The following is a 27407-nucleotide window of genomic DNA, read 5'->3' on the forward strand; positions in this document are numbered from 1 at the left end:
ACTGTTAAAATTCAATGTGAGTTATCTAATTTTATCTTTATTATCATTTTTTGTTTTATAATTGATACTCCGAATTACTCTTTTATCTTGTTTTAATTGAGATATAAAAGAAAATTAGTTTTTATATCAAAAAGTATAGTTTACAAGAGTATTTTAAATTGCATAATAATGTAAACACTTCTTTTTTTCTCTGCAGGTTGAGCTATTGTAACTAGCTTTATATTTCACCTGTATTTTGCTTCACCTATTAACAGTTGCTATTTATGAAAGAAATTGTGAGATCTGCAAAAGATATGCTTCCCTGAAAGACTTCCTACATGTATCTGGCCCTTATTTAGATGTAGAAATTGAGGGGAGTGCATTTTTGAAAGACTTTATACACAACGAAACAGGCCCTTATACGCGCGAATAAAACCTGAAAAACTTCACATGGACAGCCCGTTGGTAAGGTTCGTACCCTTGACCAACTATCTAGAGACTCTGCTTATACACTTGGGTACTGTTGAGTCATTTTACAATAGAAAATGGCACTGTACGTCCTGTATGTTTAGATAAATAGTTACATTTATTTCAATTAAAATAAAATAAATGACTAACGAAATGAAACCAATTTTGAAATTAGAAACTTAAGTAAGTTTGTATTATGAGGCAGGTTACTTTTTCAAAAACAGAAACGGAAATGACTAATATTTTATCTTTTAATTATTTAAGAATACATTCCAAAAGCATTTAGACATTACGAAATAATGAGATTTTTATTGAAATATTAGAATTTGTTTTAATTTAATTAATTAATTAATTAAATTAAGCAAATGCTTATGGCTTGGAAATTGATTTACGAGGGTCCACATACAGCAAAATGGTATATAATTAAAATTCTACATTTATGTGTACAGAAGGTTGAATCAAGAACTACAAAGACGTTGCTGATTTTCAGGTTGATGATCGTTATTAGGTTCATTTCCACAAAGTCCATTGCGACAAACAGATCTTTCATCCTATTGGGAAAAAATCAAAATTAAATACAATGCAATTTTGGATTTTATTATATAATTTTAATTATTATCATATTTAAAATCATTTACATTGTAGGTGCAAGGGGAACCATTCTTTCTGTTCATGGTACATATTTTTGGTGTAACGGTGGGACACAAGAAATGCACTTCACACTGGATTTTACACGGCGATGGATTATCCTGAAAAGAAACAATATTCTAGAAAACGTTTTCTAACCCTAATAAGTATTGTGGGTGGCCTATGATAACATCAATCAAAACGGCCCTTATGACTGGTTCGACAGGAAATTGAGGAATAGAAGTTGACATATCCAACCCCTGTCCATTTGAACTTTCAGCTTCTCTCCAATAAGACCCAGAAGAATCTACCACGCAAGGGGAAACTACGTCATCCTGGAGAATGACAACTGACAGTCCCCAGATTTTTACATTTTCGAAGTCAAGACACCTTGAAACGCCGAGAAATGCAAAAAAATTCGGGTTTTTTTTCTGTACGTATGGATGTTAGTGTGTGTACACGTGTGTATATGGGGCACAATTTCGTTCACCCTCTTTGAAGCTCAATAATTCCTGTGTTTTATGTTCGAAAATTTCTGAAATTTTTCGTGAAGGTTTATGTATAAGGGGCATTGATGCTATTAAATTTTGGTGCTTAAAGGTCGAGGGGATGGGGAGATAGAGGGGACCATGTGTAATATCTCAAGTGGGGGTGGAACTTAATGATTTTATTCATTAACTTTACAAATTTTTTTTATAAAACTCGTCTCTAATCTTATAATTTAGCTTTTTTTCTATTTTATATTTAATTATATAAAGTTTTTTAAATAAAATATAACAACAGATGGTGCCACACGCAGTTTTAAATGTTTTTGCCGGAAAAGTTACGCAACTAGTTGCTGGATTTTTCACATTATTTTTATGAATTAAAAATTACAAATAAGAGTTAATGAAATTTAATTAATTATTTTTTGATATACAAAATCAAATATCAAACAGTAAAAACAAATTTATTTGTAATCATTAAGCAAATTAAAAACATTTAAGATAATCGTAATAAAAAATTCGTCATATTAAGTAATTATATACTGCAGTTTTATGCTAAATCAATAGTTTTGAACTGAACCCCTTGGGGTTCAGTTCAAACTCCAGACAATCAATATCCCTACTAATCAAAAAATATGGTTGTATTTTCATGAAAGAAACTTTAATTTGCCCCCGAGCTCATAAAATCGGGCTGAATTCATGGTAAATTTCATAATTTATCGCAACAAATTGATGATTTGCCAAGGGAGGTGTCTCCCACGTGGACTTTTTAATGGGAACTCGCCCTGCTTAGTTAGGTGTTAGACACATGAAGAAAACCTGAAAAATGCCACGCTGCTAGCTCGTTGATAAGGCATGAACCCACGACCAGCTACTAGTAATGTTCAGTGGTTTTATCTACTCGGCCACTGGTGGGCAACTAGAAACTCACAGTTTTATTGTTACGTAGTAAGGTAGAAGACACGAGAGTCTTGTTTTGTTTTTTAGTTTATGCAGAATGTGTAAATATATAAAACTCTAATTGAAAATTTCATCTACATTATCGGTTGGACAGAAACAGGATGAGCGTTTTTACACTAAAATGGCTTCCATGCCATGTAAGAATTAATGATGTGTTTCTTTCATTATTCAGTAAGTACATGTGCATGTAATCCAGTAGGTGCTTAATATAATGCAGTTCTACGCTACACTCAAATTCTGCTTTTCATTAGTTTCGTAAGTTAATATTACCTTAGGTTCCAAGATGGCGGCGCATCCGGTAATCTCGAAACAGAGACACTCACGGTACTGATGATAGAGGGAGCTGTTTGATAATAGGATGACGAAATATGAAAGTATGTTCAACGTGATGTAAAATGTGATTGTGAATATGCAAATTTGTAAGATTTGACGTTGTAGATGGAAGTTTATCGTGGAAATATGCAAATTCACCAGTGTTGCTGACAGTGTTGCGTTGTATGTGTAGTAGAATATTTGATCTTTTTTTACAATATTTTTTTCCAAATAAGTTAAATAGGTAAATATATTTTTCTTAAACGATAGTATTTGAGAATTTGATTTAAATATCATCAAAATTTATTGTTAATTTTTAACTTTTTTGCTAATACTGTGACAATGAATTTTGTAGAATTAAGTTCCGATGAAATTTTGGTTAGGTTGTACCACCCGTAAATTCTATCAGCTAATGGAAAATGAATATTTAAAATTAGGTTTGGAACATGATAATAATGATAATAATGCCTTTAAATTTGCGTTAAAATTAGGAATACAACGAACTCACTCGTGTGCTAATACATGTAAATTATATTATCGAAGTGACAGAAAATCTTGTTTTCTAAGATGTAGTAAACGTGGCAATAAGTATTCAGCCTATGAAGGAATATTTAAAAGTAAATTTGGCAATATATCTTGTGGTGGTGTTTTGTCGTTCATTTGGCACTCTATTTGTCTGGAATATATGGCAACTGGAATGTATGGCATTTGGCATTATCTGACTCATACATCTGCTTGTTTATGTATAAAGAACACCTGGAGAAAGATTCCAAATTTTTGCAATACAATCGGCTATGATATATGCAGGGACTGGAAAAACACCAAAATGGCTTGAACCAGAATCTGTTCCGTCTGCACCAGTGTCAAATTTTAAAAATAAGGAAACACAGAAGAAAAAGAAAAAGGCAACAACCAATTCAAAGTCAAAGAAAAAAACGTCTACAAGTGTAGCAAAATCGACAAGCTCAGGGAAAAAAAAGACCTGCAACTAGTGCTGAAGAATTGACAAAATCAGGGAAAAAATGTAGGTTCGAACAAAAAAAGAAGCGTTAATGTGAGTAAATTTTTATTTATTTTACTATGGTAGTTTATTACGGTTTGAGAGTCGCGTGATCTTCGATCAAAATATCGCTTTCCGCCACTCTCTAGACTAATCCGAAATGGCGACCGGATGCGCCGCCATCTTGGAACCTAAGGTAACATTAACCGTTTTGTAGAATTGATATAAATTTTAAAACTACTTAAACAATTTCAATAAAGGCAAATTCATAAAAAGATGATATTGACTTTTGAACCGTGGAATGCCATTTGATGATAGGGAAGCTGTTTCTGTAAGAAGCCTACTTCCAGAGGCAAACAGTTAATTGCGCGTTAGTGATGGTCTAGGGTCCATTCATATTTGTTTGTTCGATAAGCCAGTAAAAACCGTAGACTTCTCCAAATGTATTTTAATAAATTATCTGATGTGCTTAATAAATAAACAAGTTCAATATAATTATCTCTGTTATTCGATTTAATAGATTCCCTACACTCTCTAAATTCCAATTCTTGCTTTAATAAAAAGAAAACATATATTTAAATTAATAGCTGTTATACCTATTAGCTCTATCTTGTTATAATTTTCAATATTTATTTTATATTATTTACTAAAGTTAAATCCTATCCTGCTTTGATTTTCAAATTGCTTCACTTTTACGAAAGAATCGATGTGACATTTACAATTTTCGTGTGTTTTTCCAGCTTTACTCAAATTATTTAAATCGTTAAAGCCATTCTTATTCCAAACACTAATTTCATTTGAAACTAGTAAACAAGGTCAACAAAGCAAGTTTTGCATTTCGTGCTTCCACAAAGCCATTCCTAAATTTAATAGTTTTAACAGTTAATTTTTTAACATTGTACAAGAATTGTACACGCTTTTTTCTGCATTCCAGTGGCGTAGCAAACATAACTGGCGCACGGGGCATGACACTTTATTGGTGCCCCCTCCCTCCTCCAGAAACAAACACACACAGTTTGTCTTGGAGACCATTTGGGCGCCCCTCTGCGAGTGGCGCCCAGGGCATGATACACCCCCTTGCACCCCCCTCACTACGCCACTGCTGCATCCCCTTATAGATGAGACATACTAAATCGTAATATCATTAACATTGAAATCTATAAGTAATGCAAGATGGGAGAGCAGAATAAAAGCAGAATATGTCAAATATTTTAATGAATATTTTTAAACTCCTGTCAACTATACAGAACTACCAGAAAAACATACCAGTAAATTCTTATCGGCTGGGTTATAAATCTACTCGCGATTCACGTAATGGGGCGAGGGCGACCAAATATCTAGCAAGCAGGCAGCTAACAGCCCAGAACTGGTCTTGGATAGAATCATTGGAAGCGTTATATGATATTTTGGCGTGTAGCTTCCACCAGCTAAACTGTGTCAGGTTGGTGCTCTGTAAAGCGCATGCGCAAATGCCTATAATCTGGCTGCTTTACACCCTTCAAATATTTTCGCCATGGAAACTGTCCCATATTCGACAATACAGCACTTCCATTGGGAATCTTAGCAATAGCAATCTTATCATTTTTTACACATGTATTATAGAAATTTGTAATAAGACACGTAATGCGGTTATAATAAGGAGGTTGAGCCCGAAGTTTTAAACGCGAAAACGTGTATGTCGGACGTTCAGCGCGCTTTCCTGTAAGCCTAGATGTTTGACAATGGCGTTTGGAAAGTCAGTGGAATTATGATCGACATTCCAAACGCCATTGTTAAATTTATAGGCTTACAGGAAAGCGGTGCTGAACGTCCGACATACACGTTTTCACGTTTAAAACTTTGGTCTCAACCTCGCTAATATATCATTAATATTCCTATCAAAACAATTTCATAATACACAGGTTTTAGACAATAATGACAGAATTTTTAAAAATTTTTGTGTCTGAAGTTTCAATGTAAAATTTGTTGTATTAAATTTTTTATTAAAGAACTTAAAAATAATTTTTAAAAAGTTTACTTACGCCAGTAGCATTAGCAGTGCCGAGATCCTGAAAATAGTGATAACATTCATCATCGTCAGTTGATGCTATAGAAGTTGTTGTTTCAGTACTGTGAGATGCCGTCCCGGAATTCTGAGGTTCAGTTTCGTCAGTTGGGTTTTCAGAATTGTTTGGTTCAGTTTCACCAGTTGGATTTTCAGAATTGTTTGGTTCGGTAGAACCTGTTGGGTTTTCAGAATTGTTTGGTTCAGTTTCACCAGTTGGATTTTCAGAATTGTTTGGTTTGGTAGAACCTGTTGGGTTTTCAGAATTGTTTGGTTCAGTTTCACCAGTTGGATTTTCAGAATTGTTTGGTTCGGTAGAACCTGTTGGATTTTCAGAATTGTTTGGTTCAGTTTCACCAGTTGGATTTTCAGAATTGTTTGGTTTGGTAGAACCTGTTGGGTTTTCAGAATTGTTTGGTTCAGTTTCACCAGTTGGATTTTCAGAATTGTTTGGTTTGGTAGAACCTGTTGGGTTTTCAGAATTGTTTGGTTCAGTTTCACCAGTTGGATTTTCAGAATTGTTTGGTTTGGTAGAACCTGTTGGGTTTTCAGAATTGTTTGGTTCAGTTTCACCAGTTGGATTTTCAGAATTGTTTGGTTCGGTAGAACCTGTTGGATTTTCAGAATTGTTTGGTTCAGTTTCACCAGTTGGATTTTCAGAATTGTTTGGTTTGGTAGAACCTGTTGGGTTTTCAGAATTGTTTGGTTCAGTTTCACCAGTTGGATTTTCAGAATTGTTTGGTTTGGTAGAACCTGTTGGATTTTCAGAATTGTTTGGTTCAGTTTCACCAGTTGGATTTTCAGAATTGTTTGGTTTGGTAGAACCTGTTGGGTTTTCAGAATTGTTTGGTTCAGTTTCACCAGTTGGATTTTCAGAATTGTTTGGTTCTGGTAGAACCTGTTGGATTTTCAGAATTGTTTGGTTCAGTTTCACCAGTTGGATTTTCAGAATTGTTTGGTTCGGTAGAACCTGTTGGGTTTTCAGAATTGTTTGGTTCAGTTTCACCAGTTGGATTTTCAGAATTGTTTGGTTTGGTAGAACCTGTTGGGTTTTCAGAATTGTTTGGTTCAGTTTCACCAGTTGGATTTTCAGAATTGTTTGGTTTGGTAGAACCTGTTGGATTTTCAGAATTGTTTGGTTCAGTTTCACCAGTTGGATTTTCAGAATTGTTTGGTTCTGGTAGAACCTGTTGGATTTTCAGAATTGTTTGGTTCAGTTTCACCAGTTGGATTTTCAGAATTGTTTGGTTCGGTAGAACCTGTTGGATTTTCAGAATTGTTTGGTTCAGTTTCACCAGTTGGATTTTCAGAATTGTTTGGTTCTGGTAGAACCTGTTGGATTTTCAGAATTGTTTGGTTCAGTTTCACCAGTTGGATTTTCAGAATTGTTTGGTTCGGTAGAACCAGTTGGATTTTCAGAATTGTTTGGTTCAGTTTCACCAGTTGGATTTTCAGAATTGTTTGGTTCTGGTAGAACCAGTTGGATTTTCAGAATTGTTTGGTTCTGTAGAACCAGTTGGATTTTCGGAATTGTTTGGTTCAGTTTCACCAGTTGGATTTTCAGAATTGTTTGGTTCTGTAGAACCTGTTGGATTTTCGGAATTGTTTGGTTCAGTTTCACCAGTTGGATTTTCAGAATTGTTTGGTTCTGGTAGAACCTGTTGGATTTTCAGAATTGTTTGGTTCTGTAGAACCAGTTGGATTTTCGGAATTGTTTGGTTCGGTTTCACCAGTTGGATTTTCAGAATTGTTTGGTTCTGTAGAACCTGTTGGATTTTCGGAATTGTTTGGTTCGGTTTCACCAGTTGGATTTTCAGAATTGTTTGGTTCTGTAGAACCAGTTGGATTTTCAGAATTGTTTGGTTCGGTTTCACCAGTTGGATTTTCAGAATTGTTTGGTTCTGTAGAACCAGTTGGATTTTCGGAATTGTTTGGTTCGGTTTCACCAGTTGGATTTTCAGAATTGTTTGGTTCTGTAGAACCAGTTGGATTTTCAGAATTGTTTGGTTCGGTTTCACCAGTTGGATTTTCAGAATTGTTTGGTTCTGTAGAACCAGTTGGATTTTCAGAATTGTTTGGTTCGGTTTCACCAGTTGGATTTTCAGAATTGTTTGGTTCTGTAGAACCAGTTGGATTTTCAGAATTGTTTGGTTCGGTTTCACCAGTTGGATTTTCAGAATTGTTTGGTTCTGTAGAACCAGTTGGATTTTCAGAATTGTTTGGTTCGGTTTCACCAGTTGGATTTTCAGAATTGTTTGGCTCTGTAGAACCAGTTGGATTTTCAGAATTGTTTGGTTCGGTTTCACCAGTTGGATTTTCAGAATTGTTTGGTTCTGTAGAACCAGTTGGATTTTCAGAATTGTTTGGTTCGGTTTCACCAGTTGGATTTTCAGAATTGTTTGGTTCTGTAGAACCAGTTGGATTTTCAGAATTGTTTGGTTCGTAGAACCAGTTGGATTTTCAGAATTGTTTGGTTCTGTAGAACCAGTTGGATTTTCAGAATTGTTTGGTTCTGTAGAACCAGTTGGATTTTCAGAATTGTTTGGTTCGGTTTCACCAGTTGGATTTTCAGAATTGTTTGGTTCGGTAGAACCAGTTGGATTTTCAGAATTGTTTGGTTCTGTAGAACCAGTTGGATTTTCGGAATTGTTTGGTTCGTAGAACCAGTTGGATTTTCAGAATTGTTTGGTTCTGTAGAACCAGTTGGATTTTCAGAATTGTTTGGTTCGGTTTCACCAGTTGGATTTTCAGAATTGTTTGGCTCTGTAGAACCAGTTGGATTTTCAGAATTGTTTGGTTCTGTAGAACCAGTTGGATTTTCAGAATTGTTTGGTTCGGTTTCACCAGTTGGATTTTCAGAATTGTTTGGTTCTGTAGAACCAGTTGGATTTTCAGAATTGTTTGGTTCTGTAGAACCAGTTGGATTTTCAGAATTGTTTGGTTCGGTTTAACCAGTTGGATTTTCAGAATTGTTTGGTTCAGTAGAACCTGTTGGATTTTGGAGTTGTTTGGCTCAGTTTCACCAGTTGGGTTTTCAGAATTGTTTGGTTCAGTAGAACCTGTTGGATTTTCGGAATTGTTTGGTTCAGTTTCACCAGTTGGATTTTCAGAATTGTTTGGTTCTGTAGAACCAGTTGGATTTTCGGAATTGTTTGGTTCGGTTTCACCAGTTGGATTTTCAGAATTGTTTGGTTCTGTAGAACCAGTTGGATTTTCAGAATTGTTTGGTTCTGTAGAACCAGTTGGATTTTCAGAATTGTTTGGTTCGGTTTCACCAGTTGGATTTTCAGAATTGTTTGGCTCTGTAGAACCAGTTGGATTTTCAGAATTGTTTGGTTCTGTAGAACCAGTTGGATTTTCAGAATTGTTTGGTTCGGTTTCACCAGTTGGATTTTCAGAATTGTTTGGTTCGTAGAACCGTTGGATTTTCAGAATTGTTTGGTTCGGTTCACCAGTTGGATTTTCAGAATTGTTTGGTTCAGTAGAACCTGTTGGATTATTGGAGTTGTTTGGCTCAGTTTCACCAGTTGGGTTTTCAGAGTTGTTTGGTTCAGTAGAACCTGTTGGATTATTGGAGTTGTTTGGCTCAGTTTCACCAGTTGGATTTTCAGAATTGTTTGGTTCGGTAGAACCTGTTGGGTTTTCGGAATTGTTTGGTTCCGTAGAACCAGTTGGATTTTCAGAATTGTTTGGTTCCGTAGAACCAGTTGGATTTTCAGAATTGTTTGGTTCTGTAGAACCAGTTGGATTTTCAGAATTGTTTGGTTCAGTTTCACCAGTTGGATTTTCAGAATTGTTTGGTTCTGTAGAACCAGTTGGATTTTCAGAATTGTTTGGTTCGGTTTCACCAGTTGGATTTTCAGAATTGTTTGGTTCTGTAGAACCAGTTGGATTTTCAGAATTGTTTGGTTCTGTAGAACCAGTTGGATTTTCAGAATTGTTTGGTTCAGTTTCACCAGTTGGATTTTCAGAATTGTTTGGCTCTGTAGAACCAGTTGGATTTTCAGAATTGTTTGGTTCGGTAGCACCGTTGGATTTTCAGAATTGTTTGGTTCGGTCTCACCAGTTGGATTTTCAGAATTGTTTGGTTCAGTAGAACCTGTTGGATTATTGGAGTTGTTTGGCTCAGTTTCACCAGTTGGGTTTTCAGAGTTGTTTGGTTCAGTAGAACCTGTTGGATTATTGGAGTTGTTTGGCTCAGTTTCACCAGTTGGGTTTTCAGAATTGTTTGGTTCGGTAGAACCTGTTGGATTTTCGGAATTGTTTGGTTCGTAGAACCAGTTGGATTTTCAGAATTGTTTGGTTCCGTAGAACCAGTTGGATTTTCAGAATTGTTTGGTTCAGTTTCACCAGTTGGATTTTCAGAATTGTTTGGTTCTGTAGAACCAGTTGGATTTTCGGAATTGTTTGGTTCGGTTTCACCAGTTGGATTTTCAGAATTGTTTGGTTCTGTAGAACCAGTTGGATTTTCAGAATTGTTTGGTTCTGTAGAACCAGTTGGATTTTCAGAATTGTTTGGTTCTGTAGAACCAGTTGGATTTTCAGAATTGTTTGGTTCGGTTTCACCAGTTGGATTTTCAGAATTGTTTGGTTCGGTTCACCAGTTGGATTTTCAGAATTGTTTGGTTCAGTAGAACCTGTTGGATTATTGGAGTTGTTTGGCTCAGTTTCACCAGTTGGGTTTTCAGAGTTGTTTGGTTCAGTAGAACCTGTTGGATTATTGGAGTTGTTTGGCTCAGTTTCACCAGTTGGATTTTCAGAGTTGTTTGGTTCAGTAGAACCTGTTGGATTATTCGGAGTTGTTTGGCTCAGTTTCACCAGTTGGGTTTTCAGAATTGTTTGGTTCGGTAGAACCTGTTGGGTTTTCGGAATTGTTTGGCTCCGTTTCACCAGTTGGATTTTCAGAATTGTTTGGTTCCGTAGAACCTGTTGGATTTTCGGAATTGTTTGGTTCGTAGAACCAGTTGGATTTTCAGAATTGTTTGGTTCAGTAGAACCAGTTGGATTTTCAGAATTGTTTGGTTCTGTAGAACCAGTTGGGTTTTCAGAATTGTTTGGTTCAGTTTCACCAGTTGGATTTTCAGAATTGTTTGGTTCAGTAGACCCTGTTGGATTATTGCTTGTAGTTTCTGTTTCTATATTTGTTGTTTCACTTCTTTCCGTGTCCGTTGAAGGAAATATAGTAATTTCCCTTGTCGTGAAAGGTGGTGTATCACTTTCTGATTGTGGTCTAGTTGTAAATGTGGTAAAAAATGTATTTGTAGGCCTAGTAGTGGGTGTTTCAGTGGTTGGTCGATCTTCACCAAGTAACTGAAATTGAAAGAAACTTTATGAAATTTATTAAAGAAGTAAAAAACAATATTTAATGTGAAAAATAAGATTGAAACGAAACAAAGTACTTACTCTTCGCAAGAAATCCCTAAAGTCACCTATTAAATATATTAAATTCACAAATTACTAAAAATATATGAACACATTTAAAAACTTATAAATAGTCGTGATGGGCTTGACCAGGGCTTTCTGAAGGGTGACAAAAGTTATTTCGGGTTTCTATACAATGTAGTTTTTTTTTATTTACTTCATTTAATATAATAATTTGACTCGCTGTAGGATCCAATATGCATTTAGTCTTAAGCCCCGTTACCCCATGAAGAGGTCGAACTTAAATTGGATCACGGATGGCCCATTGTCGAAAGAATGTCTGTGAGTTTTTTTTTTTTTTTAACTCTTTCCGCCCTGTGGGCACTAAGAGGGCCTCTTTTTAGTAGGCCCATTATGGGTTCGGCCAGGCCCACAATGGGGCGACCGGGTGGTGAGGGACGGGGCCCGACATATCCGAACGGACCACCCCCCGAAAAATTCCTGGGGATTTACCGAAAAATTCCTGGGGATCGACCCGTTCGGATTCGATCCCGGGTCCCCCAGAGCGGTAGGCTGCCACCTTGACCGCTCGGCCATCCGGCCAATGTCTGTGAGTTAGTATAACAATATAAATTGTCATTCTTATTAATTTTCACATCATTTTAGTAGTTTTACGTAACAGGTAATCATAATTAAAGTCAAATTCAGTGTCCTGTGAATGTGGTTTCGACTTTTGGAAAAAAATGAATTTACTTCAAAATCCAGCCACTGAGACAAAAATGGCGTTGCTGTTCCCATATATGTACGATTTTAAACCAATTTTGAGAGTTACGCAACAGTGTAATAATTTAATTCGTTAGAATACGTACAGTACGTAATAGGCACATGAAGTTGACAGCAGCGCCAAATTATGCCTAGCGGCTAAATTTTAAATTAATTTTTTTCGAAAATGAAAACAGCATACTCAAGACAGTACGAATATCAAATTTGGTTGAGATTTGCCCAGTAGTTCTTCCTACATCGAGCCCTGAATACCTGTTCTTTAATTATGATCGCCTTGTGTTACGTATACACTTACTACTGAAAATTTCAAAATATTTATACAACAATTCTTTTTCACATTGTTACATTGCTTCGTTTACTCTTTATTTTATGCATACAATACTAATTATTAATCACTTTAATTGTTATCCGGACTATAAACAGTAGTTTAAATTCTTTTCATTTCTTTAATTATAAACCTGTAAAGACGGCCTGCTGCTGGTAACAAAAGGAAAACAACACATAAACCACTACAAATAAATAATTATAATACGTTAATTGTTTCACTATGCTCTTTAAGGTCCAGAGTCAATAAAATCACAATTTCCACTAATTCTCGTTTAACCACCAAACAACGCCCAATTTTTACGTTCTAGTCAGTGGCCGCTGTTTACAGGTTTGTCTATACTAGTATTTGATTCACGTAGCATTCTTATTCAATCCCATTTTCTGTTTCTAATAACTACTACTACCGTATCTTTTGACGTCATTCTAACGTCTACCGGGCAATACTTACAGCGGATATGACATCAGGTAATTTTAATTAATTTAATCTCTTTAAATATTATTATTTCCCAAGCCAAAATAAACGTAAGTTAATTAAATTCTGTAATTCTGCATGTTTCATAAAGAAATTGTATTACTAAATGATTAAATTTCGGTTTCATTTCGGAGAGAACCGAACCCACGACTGCCGTATTAGATTCAGTAATAACTACTGTAATTATTAATTTTTTTAAAATAATAATTGTTTTATAAATAAATTTTATTATGAATTCCCTAATCGTTACTTAAATATATTACAAAACTAGTGAAAATAATTATAAAAATGGAAATAAAATGAAATAAGGTTCTTGTTTAACACTAATAAAACTTTTATTGCCTGTGTATAACATCGGAAATATCACGCTGGTGTTTCTCGTTAAAAATTTATTGTTCTCACCGCTACATTCAAACATATAATTATACAGTTATATCATTTATCATTAATATTTTTAATTATATTTTATATAAAGATTATATTACTTCTGTTTTAATATACGAAATTCAATTAAAGGGTGATTGGTTACAGATATTGTGTATTGGTGTACTAATTGATGTACCGATACACAGCAATTCTTACTATTGTGTGAGGTACACCAATTAGTACATTAAGTATACACTAAAAAGTATACAGTTAGTGCATTAGTGTGTACAAATACATAGTATATTATTGTGTATTGGTGCACCAAGTATTGATACACCAATATTTGCTGCAAATTTTATCAGGATTTTTTTCATAAATGTATTATATATCTCTTATTATTATTAATTAAATTATATATGTGAGTGTTTATATATGTTTTATAATATTATTTTGATATAAAATGCAACTTACGTAATAATTTCCCAACATCGTGACAATGAATTTCTGAAAAAAATAAACAAATAAGTTTTAATTTAAAAAAAAAATTACATATATATTTATTCATAATAATTTATTTAATAACAATAAGTTATCGTGACGTCGTCATAATGCCGGGTTGCAATTTTTAATCAGATTTTAATTTTAAAATAAGCTTTCCTTATCCGGTTTCGATTTTCATTTATCTTACTCCGTTCTCGAGATTAACGAATAAACGACGGACGGACAAACGAACGGACGACATTAGGAATCTATAAATCTACAATTTGAAAATTGTAGCCCAACAAGTCAAGCTTTTTACAATGGGAAGTTAGATAAATACATTACAGTGTCCTGTTTTTTAATATAATTATTAATAGAATAATTACAACTAAAGATTCAATTTAATCTTCATGTTAATATTTCTAACATTTTTTTTCTTTTTCATAAATTTACACACGAGGATCGTCTATTAGAAAAGCAAGCAACCTGCTCTAGTCAATTGTAGCTTAATTGGAGGTGGCCCTAACTCCATCCTTAACATACCATCCAGTTTAAAGATGAATCTGTAATACCATAAATGTAGACTTTTCAACTAATTTGTCAAAATTATGGCATAAGCCCCATACTCGGTAAAGGTGTACTGTACTACTCCAGAGGTCTAAATAATCTCGCATGTATTCATAATAGAGCGATATATTCCTTTGTCTTGCTTTCAGGATCTTTGCTTTTATATTGGATGAATTCACTCGAGATCATGCTGGATCAGATAGAATAATTATCTTATAAATTAGTGTTAAATTTATTTGTTTCAAAGACCATTGAGTCAGATTTTTAGAAAATTCGTTTGTAATCTCCCTTACCGCGTGTTTTTTTTTTTCATCTCAATATACCCAATATCTTAATCAACCCGTTCAAATCAAACTGGTAATCTAAATATTCTTCCTTGATATAAGGGAATACAGCAAAAGTTTGTTTAACAGTATCAATAAAACTCTTTGTTAAATAATCACATTAAGTCTGAAGATCAATTGAAGGAAGTAAAATCTTTAGGTCGAAATTTACTAATCAGAGGCCAAAAACACATTATTTAAACACTAATATTTTATATATGGCAAAGCGACATGTAGGCAATCTGCGTCCGAAGGGATGTCTCAAGGAGGACTTTCTATGGGAAATTGACCGCAATTTAGGTGTTACAACAGTGAAGGAAATTCCACATGTCTAGTTAATAAACTGAACATGTGGAGTTTTCTTTACATAGTGGAGGCGCGAACCCACGACTAACTTCCAGTGTTAAGTAGTTCTATTCCCTTGGTCACTGATGAGCTTCTTTGCTTTACAAATACATCGAAAATATTTCTGATCTTTATAAAGTTCCTTAAGATGATGGAGTATCTCACTCCTTCTCCTAAACTTTCGTTAGCATCTGATTCTTCTTTTCTTTACATTTCCAGAGTCTTTGTCTCCAATACAAATGTTTGAGCGGGTCGTAACACCCCTCTTTATATAGCAGATGACTTTATTAGTTGAACAATAAAATTATTCCATTCGTTAACTTGTAAAATAGCCATATCGACAGCCTTTGATGATGATGAACCATCAAAATCTCAACTCACGAACTAACAAAATGGCTCTTCGATGAATTCCATTTCATTATAAATTCTTTCTTACTCGGTTGTCTACTTGTTGCAACAAAATTCTTTTAAATTCTACCACTTAATATTATCAAATTATTTTCCAGTATGGTTTCGAAAATTAATGCCTTACAAATTGATTATTGTATATTGAAACTTACGGTTATTGAAAATTTGGCAGTTAGCAGGTGCTAGACTGTCAAATAGCTCGTCGATTCTTGCGTTGTCATCCCCTAAAAGAATAACATTACTTGTTATTCCCAAATTTATTAATTAATATATCTTATAATTCTGTAAGAAAATCATAGATTAGAACATCCATATAAAAATTTATCGCTGTTAATTTTATATTCTGATACACTATAAAATTTTTCGATCGATAAATCTTACGTATCGATCTGATTGATTTTTAATTAACGTCAATACTGGCTTTGTAGCAAACGTTCAATCAGTTTAAAGTCAGGGAGGCCTTACCTCCTGTTATATGAACATTGTCTCACGAATAATCAGTACAAGACTTTATTTGCGAACAATTCTTTATGAACATTCCATACGAACGAATGCTCGTGAGCATTCTTCGGGAATGATCATAAGCAGTTGTTCGAATGGAATGTTACTCGATATTTGAAATTTCAAATTTGCTATTTTTGCAACTGATATTATCATTATTTTCCTTCAAGTCAAAGCCTTCCATCTTCCATCATTAGTTAAAGTCTTTCGTCTTGTCTCTCTATAATTTTCGCTATTTCACTATTGTTTTCCAAGTCCTGATATTTAATCTCTCTACCTTTATATTTCCTTTTCGGTCTGTTGCCCACAATTGTCTTATTCTTTTTAACCCGTTCGTTTCACATAGCCAAACACTTCATGTTTCATGATTGACAATGAAAAATGCAAAGCCAACCTTACACTGCTGATACAGGACCAGGTTTGAATCCCTGAAAGAAGTGGTCACTGAATGGATAAAACCGTTGAATCGCGGGTTCTCGACTCACTAACGTGGTGTCTTCTGGGTTTTTTACACCCAAATAAGGCCAACTTTTTCATAGAAAGTCCTCCCGATGGACAAATCGCTCACGTGAACTTGCACGAATATTCTCTCACATTTTATATAAAAAACTTCAATTTAATATTAAGGATTAGTGATATTAAAAACTATTAATTAACAATAACGTGAAAACCTCATTATTAAATTACTTAAATATATAATTAAACAGAAAAAGTTTGAATAGATCAAATAAGTTTTAATTAAATAATATTTTAAATTTACCTGTAACTAAAGCTATAGACAATATGTAGAAATAAATTATACATTCCATCTCTATATTAGATTCATGTATGAGCTAGAAAATGACATCAATGTCGAATAGTATGCGCACTATACGGTAAATGTACACGTGATAACATACCTTCTAGGAATTATTATTGTACAAATGATAAATCCATTATAAATCTATAATTGTATATGCAGATGATGTTATAAAATAATTTTTAATTCTCTTCCTGTAGTTGTTTATTTTATATCACTTGTATTTTTTAAATATAAGTTTTGTAGTATTAAATATCAGCCGTTTCGGTGGCAACGTACCGCTCTGGAGGACCCGGGTTCGAATCCATACGGTTCAATTGGTTATTCACAGCAATATGACACGTGGACGACTTGCCGAAGGGAGTGTTTTTTCTATAACACCTTTTACAGAATATAGAATGTACCCAACGTTTATTGCTCATGTCATGAACACGTCATACCAAAGGAAAAACAGATTGATGTGAGTTACAGGCACGGCCGCCATCTTCATAACGGCCATATTGAATGCAACTCCTAAACTGTAAATAAGAAGGGCGGTTATGTGATACATCATTTGGGGTCAGAATTTCACGAGGAAATGATTGCCGAAAGATTTTATGACCTACCTAGAATGGTTACCGAGTTATGCACGTTACATGATGCATTCTTTGAGTACATTCGATGTTCTGTAGCAGGGTGTTAACATCTAAATAGAGGGCCAATTTCTCTTAGAAAGTCCTCCCTCTTGGTGTATCGTCCACATGTCGCGTTGCCTCATCCCATCAAATGTCAAACCTTTATTCATTTTCACTTTTCTATTTAAATAAGTCAATATAATTTAAGAATTAAAAAGATATACATTTTTATCACAAAGCACTAGTTTTAAAAATAAATCACGAATATTTACGTTAAGATCGATAAAATTTCGTTACACTGTAGTGTTAAAGAGCGCCATCTAATGGACGAATATAATATTATTCAAATAATAATATGATTAAATAGTTTCAAGTAATTTTATTTTGGCATGGCAAGCAGAAGAAATAGAAATATTCAAAATACTTTCCTCACATATTTTTTTTACAATACACTAAAATGGCCAGGGAAGCTAAGAATTAATCCTTAATGATAAAGGATTAACAATGCCACTGAATAATTTAATATTTTAAAAGATTCTCTGCCTAAATCAATGTATTCATTATTCTTCTCTTCAGTACGAAAGTCGATTGTGTGATATACCAAATAGACCTTGAAGCTGATGAGAATGGTAAGTGGAGGACTCATTTTCAAGAAACGTATACATGTTTGTCTCGCTGTAATGGGGTGATAAACACTACGATAAGTGTTCTACTGCAAAGTTTTGATCACTTTTTCGATGCTGTAGATCTTACAGATAAAATCGATATCCAGTTATACTGATAGAATCACATTGTCGATGGACAACTGTTCCCGATCGTAAATTCGATCAGGTTCATGGCTTTACGGATGTGATGAATTGATATTTTTCATCACAATTCGATAACGCAAAACCCATTACCTCTTTAATGGATGAGATAAACATGTACAATGACGTTACCTATTAAAATTAAACGTATAAAATAAAGGAAGAAGCCTCTAAACATATAGAAAATTGCGTAAAATTAGTGTTTAAACTGTGGGGACATACAATTTGAGTCCCTGATTAATCTCTTTATAGTTGCATTATAGGCATTCCCAAATACATATTATTCTCGTAAACACTAAATGCTTAATAAATAACAGAACAGTGCAGTATATAAAGCTTTATTATTATATCAGGATCTATTTTTATGTGATGTATCATATATAAATCGATACAATACTTAATATATACTATACCAGTTTTATTTATTAGTGATAGAAAGTAGTAGTTTCTTATATATAATATCACTAAATAATATTACACTCATAAATCATAATAAAAAATACTGTATATACGGAGTCATAAAGCTAGAGTACATTATATATGTTTCGAATTGACGATTTTTCACCCAATTTAAAGCTTTATAACTCCTGTGCTTTTAAGCTTAAAAGTTATATATATATATATACAACGTTCGTTTGTTATTTGATTGTTGGCTTTATAACTGTGTTTTCTTCATTATTATTATATTATTATGGCGTTGAATTACTGAAGTTCCGTCTTCTTTATTGTGGTTGGTGTAGTAGTTACACCTTCTCCTTCAGTAGATGATATTCCTATCACTTCCCCCACTAACTGCAATTACAATTAGGAAGGCGCTATATCGAGGTTCTAACTGCATTTAAGTTTAAAGAAAATATATATATAAATTAAAATAATGGATTTAGAAGAAATCAATACAAATGTCACAAGGACATTATATCGGGGGAGCCTCATTTCTACGCTCTTCTGTATTTTATATACTAACTATCCGTTCTAATTCCTATTATTCTAGACACTAAATATATTTAAAACCTTGATTTAGCGCAAACATTTGTTTGCTTCTTATTATTGCAGGTGACCGTGGTTAGGGATTAGATTACATACAATGATGGTTATTTTAAATTATTTTCCTCTGTTAAAATTAGGCAATTTCCTACCTTTTAAATAGTTTGTGACGGGCATCAGCAGTTTAATTCGTTTATCTTCAGTTTAATCTTGCCACTAGATGAGTCAGTAGTAATCACTTGGCGTTAATATACGACCGTTAACAAATGTAACGTTAATGATCACGCAACAGTTTCTGCATCATTCTACAAATTATTACTCTAATCGACTGAATTAAATCATAAAACTCCTTTAAAAACCCGCTACATTTTAACAGTTTTTTTTTGCATTAAAAAACTACAACCTCCAAACAACGACCACCGAGAGAAACATTAAAAAAACTGCCGTTATTTAGAGGTTTTTCTTATGCATACTTGTTCATAAAATTCCTAAAAGATGGCAGCCCTTTACAGGTGATAGTTGTCGTATGGTGGCCATTATTACAGGTTCTGTCTTGTAAACACAATGTTTTCGTACGTGTAGTGATCTTTACACATACAGTATCTAAGATTTTACTCTTCATCCAAGTGGTATAGGCAGTGGCGCAATTTGAATTGGGGATCCCATATACTGTGTTCACTTCAAACATCCCCGGGTATCTTTCGTTTTTAACACGACCTCTACAGGTTTTAAGTTCTGCACTGCTTTAGTGCACCGGGCCCCTGAACCATACCCGCAGTCTAGGACACACTGATATGGACCAAATTTAAATTTCGGTAATCTTAATACAGTAATGTGTTTATAAAAGATTGTTTTGGAATCTCCTGTTGGTGGGCAATTAACTTTTTTGCCTCTAGGATAACGCGCCACTGGGTGCACGAGCGAATATAGGTTCGTACGTTTAAATTCGGACCCTCCTAACGTTTTATTAGATTGGTGTTATGTTTTTTACATTAAAGATACACAGGATGACGGGTCATCTTGTGTTCAGAGCAAGCACAAAATTCCTCTTCTGGCTCTCTCTATCTGAATTTCATTGTATTTATTGTTATAATAATTATATATATTAAATAAGCAAAAATATATTTAATAATTTATTTAAATTCTTAAATAATAAGCTTTATAAACTCCTTGTAAGTCTCTTGTTTTAGTACATTAATAACACACAATCTCATTATAAAAACAATAGGATCCTCGTTTGATTCCCAGACAGAATAAGGGATGATCTGAGTGAATTTTATTGAAGATAAAACATTATCCATGTTCATTAGAACTAAAACATTTGAAGAATAATACTGTAATATAAAGGAAGGAATATATTAATTATTTTCTTTAATTTTAATAATTAGAAAAGTAACGCTTGTTTTCAGTTAATTTTTATTAATGAAAACATTCTGTAAAGTACTTTAATTTAATTATTTTAATAATTAATATAATTTAGAAAAGTGGGGGGAAGCCGATTTTGTTCACTCACTTTGAATCTTAATAAGTCCTGTTTATTTTGTTTAAAATTTTTGAAATTTTGCACGAAGATTTGAGTGTAAGGGGGAAATGTTTCTGGAAATTTTCAGGAAAATCGGAGTATTAGTTCAGGATATATGGTTCGAACTGATTACATTTGTGACTAATTCAGATCTTTCATCCTTAATTTTTCGTATACTTTTATGACTTTATTATATATTAGAGAAGTTAGATATGGCCCAGGTCCCATCTGGCATCTCTCACTTCTAATAAAGTCATAAAAATATATGAATAAAATCAATGTAACTAATATAAAAACAAGTTCTTTTCTCTACCCCTCATCAAGAGAGACTTTATATCATTTTACACCATATTTTTCATAGAAAATAACTATATTTCCCATCTTTAGAATTGTCGTGTATCTTCTCCATCAGAGTTTAATAAAATAAATTTTTATGAGTTAAATTTCCTGTTAATAATAATAATTTTTACATAATAAATTAGGCTATATATCAGTAATGAAACTAGGCACATACCCGATTTAATATGCATGTTTTTTCCTGATTTAAACCATTAAAATGCATTAATTTTCCTGATTTAAACCATTAAAATGCATTAATTTTCCTGATTTAAACCATTAAAATGCATTAATTTTTCAAGCTTAAATGGAAAAATGTGTTTGGCATAAAGAACTAGGTCTATATTAATGAAAAAAATGTGACAAATTCAGCATGTCTGTCCTATTTTTGTCGATGAGAATCGCAGGATTGATAGCGATTCTGGTGTGGCTGTTCACCTGTGTACTACATTTACAACTTTATTTCGCAATATTTAAACCTTTATAAGCGTTTAGAATCATTATTAATATATATTCTAATTAAATTTAACACATTTATAATCTAAACCCAATTTTATTTTACAGTAACTTAATTAAAAGCGTGGTAATAAAATTAGGAATTTCTATTTATTGTACTGTTAAAAAAGTAAAAAGTTAATCATAAATATATAATTTAATTTAGTATAAAACTGATTAAAAATGTCATTTAATTAATTATTTTATTTATTTTTTGTTATTTTATAAATAAACTGGAGTAATAAAAATTGTAATTACTTTTTTTTCCTTGTGTAGAAAAAATTTGAAGAAAATTTGCACATTAATTAACATTTAAGCAATTGTAATTAAATAAATTAATTAATTTTTGATTTAATAAATTATATTCGAGTTATGTAAAGAATTAGCAATTACTTTTTTAAATTAAAATTAAACTTAATTCATTAAAAATATTTTTTAAATAATTATTTTAATTTATAACTAAATCAGAATAATAAATTAATAATACTAATAATAAAATACTTTATTATAAAATTATAAGGATTAATTACAATTAAACTTAACTGAGTTCTTGAAATGGATGAGTTAAATTTATATTAATAAACACGTGCAATTTTACATTATTACTAACGTGAAAACGAACAATTTTAACGGCAACAATAGAAACTGATGAATTTTCTTAAACGTAATTAAGTTAAAGAGAATTAGATAAAATTTTAATTTTATTTAAGGAAATTGATTTATAAAATTTTAAAATTTCAATTTTAAAAAATAGAAAAACCGATTACGAGTTCAATTTTGATAAATAGTCTGTCGTACATCTAATTAAATTATTTAATTCTACAATGTTATTCAAATGTATAATTAAATACATTTAATTATTTTTAATATTATTAAAGATTTTTATCTATATTCTTGGCATCTAGTTTGTTTTATATTTAAAAGCAGTATATAGATTTTATCTAATTATTCTATTGTTTCCTGTAGAAACATATGACAAGTGAATGGGAAATTCAATGCTTACTTTTTAAATATTTTACTAAAAATGCGAATGTTTATCAATAAAAAAATATTTTAATCACTTAAAATTTTTCACATAAAAGTATTTAAAGAGTAGTGTGAGATTATATATATGTGTGGGGGTAAGGAGATGGGATAGGGCCCTATACGTGAATTGAATCAATAAAACAAATAAAAAACAGGAATTTCTGCTATTTATTAATAGAAAATTGAATTTAGATTGCTTATTACTATTTTTTTATTATATAAAACACTACATTTATGGGGTGTTTGTGGGTGAATAGCTAAATGGCTCATTCATCCCTTATATGTATATATAGATGGAGTCATATATATAGAGGCTATTAAGATAAAATAATTAATTTTTTCATCTATAATTTTACACATTTTTTTAATAATATTTATTTAAAGTTTTAAAAGATTAAATTATATATTGTTACAGTATTAACAAAACTTTAAAGGGATAGTGTAGGCCGCCATCTGTTGGAGAAAGTATGCACTATAAGCTTCTTCTATATTTGGGCTTTTGTAGGGAAAAATACTTTAAAAAATTATAATTTCTTAGTAAAAATGTATGAAGGATTTACCGGTAGCTTTACTGACTAAATATAGAAGACCTACCATTAAATATTCTAGTGTCGTCATAGACTTAAAATGACGTTTTTTATCCGTAATTTCCATAAAAGTATGTAGCAATAAATGTTTATAAGTGAAGGCCACTCATGACATTATTTAATCTATTGTCAGTAAACATTTATTACTAATGTCATCACATATCCTGTTCGGTGTTTAAACATTATTGAAGATATTTGTGGTACAGTCGAACCTCCGACAACGGCCATTTTTTAGGAATTTTTTTTAAATAGAAATGCATACAACCTCCAAATAACGGCCATTTTTTAATGTTCCCGTCAGTGTCCGTTGTCCAGAGGTTTAACTGTACTTCCTGGGCTTGTTTTAGTAAAATTTAATACTAACCTGAGCATTTTATTTTAAAAATATGATGAGGTATATGAGACATTAACAAATACAAATTAATTTATGTAAACACATTTATTTGTTTCTAAAAAACTAATATTTTTAGGCAATTTCTACAGACAAAAAAATAATAATAATAAAACAAGTACGAAAAGAATCAAATATACAAGACAGAATGTCACAGTTTGTTTACAACTCGATAAGTACAATACATAACAATCCCAGCTGCTACCTTCACGCAATTTAAAACCAACAGGATGTAGCGTAACTTGTGTAAAGGAACTATTTAAATATTGAGCAATGGGCCGTGCTTCTAAAAAATTTAATACATAAAAGAGGTGATAGGATATCTAAACGTTAGTTTAATAATTTTAACCCCAAGCTACCCCTGTAACTAAGCACAGATGGGCTAAGGGAAAGGACCTTATACTTAACTCACGAGACATATAAAGACTATGTGACCACTTCCTTGGCTCTTATGGCGTACAACGCCATGCCAACTTTGGGAATAACTGTCACATAATCTGCAACACGATATCCTACTTTGTGTCAACAAACAGTGAACTTCACGTGGTGTCCTTAACAAAAACAGGAGGAAGATAATAGGAAAAAGATGGCTTTGTGTGTGTGTGTGTGGCATATACGAGGGAAAGGTACTAAGAGCTGCGTATCCCCCCTTCCTGTTAGCGATTTGTACTTCTCTGTATCGATTTGTTACCGGGTATTTTTTTAATACTGTTTATAAATAAATGCATCTGTACATAGGTCATGCTACTTCCTGCGGTTTTAACTCCTGTATCCTAAAAAAGGCACAGAAAACATGCGGCCAATTGGATTATACAACTCAATTTGAGCGTGAAATTAAGCTTATATAAAAAGGCACATTGCTCATTTACAAATTGGATGGTGCGATAAATGACAAAGAAAAATCATTGTTTTTTAAATAGTTAAATGCACATGAAAAATTACACTTTAAAAAAAATTTCTTTGTTATTAATAACGTTATACCCATGTGCTGGCACCTCGTGAATTGGCAGTTCTAATGGGAACGAATGCTTGAGTCCAATGCTGAGGAGGGGGAAGATTATTGGCACAGCTGGGTGTCGAATTGACGAAGGATGTTTCTAGAGGGGTTCGAGTTGGAGGAGTTTTGGGACTTTTTTGTGCTTCGGTTTCTTCGCAGCAATCTTCTAGAATAGGTTGATACATGAGATCGTAACGTAGCGACGATCTGGCTTTTGAACCACGCTTAATGGGCACCGTCGAGTGACCAGTTAAAATTGGTGGAGGAGTTCTAATCGGTGACGTCGGTAACGATCGCGTGGCGTTGATTTCGTTCTTGGGTTGAACTTTTAACCTCTCTGACGCGGACATTCTTGCACCGGGGCTGTCGTTATTGTTTCTGCTGGCTTGTAAGAGTAGCATCTTAAAATCGTACATACTGGTCGGTTTTGGAGGTCCTAAACGGTCATTGGCTAGACTTTTCCTATCACCGGAAGGTAGTGAAAACGATTTATAGTCCCCTATCCAGCTTCTCCTATCTCTTGGTATATTTAGTTGATTTCTAGGGCTGAGGAAACCAGTTTCGGCTAGGACACTTTTAGTTGAGGTGGTAGAATTGCAAGGAGAACTAGAACGAGAGGATAAGGAGGAGGATGATATATCCAAGTCCGTTTTTATGTTATGCTTCTTTTTCGAGTTGTGTATAGCTGCGAAAAGATCGGCAGTTGTCATCAAAGTTTTCCTCTCGACTCCATTAGAAGTTGGAGAATTTTGAAACTTATTCGTAGGCGATTGTTTAGAAAAGGTGCACAAACCGGGTGAATCGCAGCGTGAACTAGGACTCAACCTGTCAATAGAGGAAGGACGATTTGGGCTCTGGTAACCGTTAAAAGTCATCCTGATATTCGATTTAGCGTAGGGTGAAGCGGTACCATTTGAAGTTCTTAGTATGGATGGTGAAGATTGCTGCACATTTGAGTGTGGTGATGTTGGAGATTGTGGTGAGCCGTTTCTGAAGGTTGTAGCCTTTGAAAGGTCTCCATTATGCCTGTTATAAATGCTAGGTGATGATATACTCGTGCATATGTTTGGTTGTTTAATTCTCGAATTCGTACCGTTTTGCATTGGCCTATCTATAGGACTGAAGCTAACTTGTTTAGTTGGTGTTAAACCATTGTTGTAGGGTGTAGTAGGTGAAGTACTTTGTTTCGGAGTTCTAGAATATAAATTGGAGTATATATTGGACGAAGATAAAGAAGGAGCCGTTTTAGAGTGTGGAAACAAAAAGTTTGTTCTAAGAGAATTTCTATAATTAGAAGAGTCCGTTGCTTGTGATGTGGGTTTGGGCACTCCACCATAAATGGACGATTGATAAGGCGAGTATGAAGCTATTGATCTTAAGCTATTTTGAACTGATATCGATGAAGGCACGTGATGTGCAGACTGATTTCTGTAACCATTAACTTGATCTGAATTTCTATTTGTGGAATGTTGATTAGCGAACCTGGACAGTGGGGGCATTTCCGGAGGCACTGTTGGTAACTGACCATTAGGAGATGATGAACACTCCTCACTATCATTTATCGCATTTCGTGAAATTACAGATGTAGGTATGTAACCATTCATCGGTAATCTGGGTCCACATAATGTTCTCTTGTAACAGCTTTCATTCCGTTTTGGTTCCGATTGAGTTTGAACTGGGTTCATTAATGATTTAGTTCTCTGTTCGTGAACAGGAGACTTGATTCTAGTGGGTTGTTCTAATCTCATAAATGTCCCATTATGTGCAATTATAGGAGAGGATGATATATTATGAGAATTTCGCATTGGTAATGTTGCAAATTTCTGTTCGGAAACTGGAGAGGGTGGAGATCTTAAAGGTTGGCCATCTCGTCGTCTTCCTAAAGAATTTGACGAAAATATAACTCGACCATTGGGATCTAACGTAACTCTCGCTACTGGTCTTTCAATAGCTTTTGGTATCAAACTACAAGATTTGGACTGGTTCTGTGGTTTATCTGAATTTGATAAAGAAACTCTTTTGATTGTCGATCTTCCTTCCTCCGTAAACACCGAAGAAATAGATAACCTGTTAGTTGCTTTCACCTGATCGTTCTTTATCTGTTCGATTTTAACTTGTTCGTTCTTTACTTCACTTGCCTTGGGCTGTTCTGGATGCTCCGGAGAGAAGGATGTTACCAAACTTTGATTACGTTCGGTTATAGCTTCTTCCGGGGACCTGCTCCTTCGAAAGAACGATACAAACTTTGAGTTCTGGGGTGATTGATCCGAATACATATTAAACTTCGGTGGGCTTTTCCCTCGTGCAGAATCAACCTGTTTGGGTTTACTCGATTCGTCATCACTCGGCTCCGGAGATACCGCACACATGGAAGGATAACGACTTGAATTGATGGCTGTTTTCTTCCGTAGCCTTTCTACTGTATCTCTGTCTGATGACTCTGATGTGGACGTGTCACCATTGTTTTGACTCCCCGTACCATCACTACTAGAATCCCTCTTCACACTAGATATCCTTACAGGAGGTGGCGGTGGAATCTTCCTCTCCTCCCTGAAGCTGTCGGACTTAGAAGATCTGCCTATCGTGGCCCTGGAAAGTAGACTATTCACACTAACATTTCCAAGAGTACTAACGGAACTGTCAGAATCCCTCCTGGCACGACACTCGTGTTGAGGTGTTCTAGTTTTCAAACCACTATCCGTGTGCATAGACGTATAATAGCCGTCGGTGTCGACGGAATAAACCGAAGAGCCTTCATCATCCATAATTGGTGGTGAAGATTCGTTTTGGCAATATCTCCTCCTCCTTATGTACGGTGATAGAACATGAGGAGTACTCGTGGAATCAGAAGGGCAATTATCAGGTGTGAGCGTACCCGATTGGCAATCCTGTTCAATCGACTGCAACCAGGAATGCGTGCTGTCCTCCCCAATTTTCGGTGACATGAGAGAAAGTGGACGCCTATCCGTTCTGCTAGCTCTGCTACCTTCTTGGGATCTACTAAATTTTACAAGAAGATTATTTTAATTAAATTAAATATAC

At 33.8% G+C, this 27407-nt stretch overlaps 2 protein-coding genes across 3 annotated transcripts in view; both read right to left on the bottom strand.

Moving 5' to 3' along the window:
* Positions 1–844: 844 nt before the first annotated feature.
* On the bottom strand, positions 845–16629 carry LOC136990379 (dentin sialophosphoprotein-like). The gene is made up of 18 exons (XM_067288770.1): positions 16569–16629; positions 15460–15531; positions 13656–13688; positions 11279–11304; positions 10477–11185; positions 10190–10396; positions 9939–10118; positions 8899–9858; positions 8540–8782; positions 8325–8495; positions 7534–8280; positions 7389–7460; positions 7208–7342; positions 7063–7134; positions 6774–6989; positions 5853–6700; positions 1086–1196; positions 845–998 (listed from the first exon to the last, which is right to left on the bottom strand). The coding sequence occupies exons 1-18, from the start codon at positions 16615–16617 to the stop codon at positions 906–908; spliced, it is 4944 nt and encodes a 1647-aa protein (XP_067144871.1). The 5' UTR covers positions 16618–16629; the 3' UTR covers positions 845–905.
* A 6768-nt stretch (positions 16630–23397) lies between these two features.
* Positions 23398–27407, bottom strand: part of LOC136990349 (actin remodeling regulator NHS-like) — a 49121-nt gene continuing 45111 nt past the window's right edge. The window contains exon 5 of one of the 2 annotated variants that reach the window (XM_067288739.1): positions 23398–27362. In XM_067288739.1, the coding sequence (XP_067144840.1) occupies positions 24344–27362 (3019 nt within the window). In that variant the 3' untranslated portion in view covers positions 23398–24343. Of the gene's footprint in view, positions 27366–27407 lie in introns of both variants that reach the window. The other variant, XM_067288738.1, reaches the window with a different exon arrangement.

The sequence above is a fragment of the Centruroides vittatus genome, unplaced genomic scaffold (assembly GCF_030686945.1).
Source record: "Centruroides vittatus isolate TY-2023 unplaced genomic scaffold, ASM3068694v2 scaffold_907, whole genome shotgun sequence".
Taxonomy (NCBI): domain Eukaryota; kingdom Metazoa; phylum Arthropoda; class Arachnida; order Scorpiones; family Buthidae; genus Centruroides; species Centruroides vittatus.